Source organism: Sinocyclocheilus grahami, unplaced genomic scaffold, assembly GCF_001515645.1.
Source record: "Sinocyclocheilus grahami isolate Dianchi unplaced genomic scaffold, SAMN03320097.WGS_v1.1 scaffold3046.1, whole genome shotgun sequence".
Lineage (NCBI taxonomy): Eukaryota > Metazoa > Chordata > Actinopteri > Cypriniformes > Cyprinidae > Sinocyclocheilus > Sinocyclocheilus grahami.
In genome coordinates this window covers 1-298 of record NW_015508215.1, presented here as the reverse complement: position 1 = coordinate 298, position 298 = coordinate 1, and the positions used below count along the sequence as shown (strand labels likewise).

The 298-nt window shown below is 46.0% G+C and overlaps 1 protein-coding gene across 1 annotated transcript in view; it reads right to left on the bottom strand.

Moving 5' to 3' along the window:
* Window positions 1–292, bottom strand: part of LOC107575956 (serine/threonine-protein kinase pim-3-like) — a 2,398-nt gene extending 2,106 nt beyond the window's left edge. Inside the window, exon 1 of the mRNA XM_016262255.1 lies at window positions 54–292. Within this exon, the coding sequence (XP_016117741.1) occupies window positions 54–126 (73 nt within the window). The 5' untranslated portion in view covers window positions 127–292. The remainder of the gene's footprint in view (window positions 1–53) is intronic.
* Between the last annotated feature and the right edge of the window lie 6 nt (window positions 293–298).

Sequence of the window (298 nt, the reverse complement as noted above, 5' to 3'; positions counted from 1 at the left end):
ACACACACACACACACAACACACACACGCGCGCGAGAATAACCGTCCTCTAACCTTGAAGCTGGATTTTCGCCGGCATGTCCACGGTGGAAATGTGAGCGAATGTGTTGAATTTTGATAGAAGCATTCTATAATCCCAAAGGAGAGTATTTCTTGAGGGTTATTCCAATGTTGAGGTCGAAATCCGTCGTGTAGAGATGGATGTAGGGAAGGTCTAACGTTACTTGAGGGATCCGGTCTAGAAGCCTGTAGAAATCCTTTCTCATCGAGGCTCGATGGGTTTTGATTCTCAAGACGAA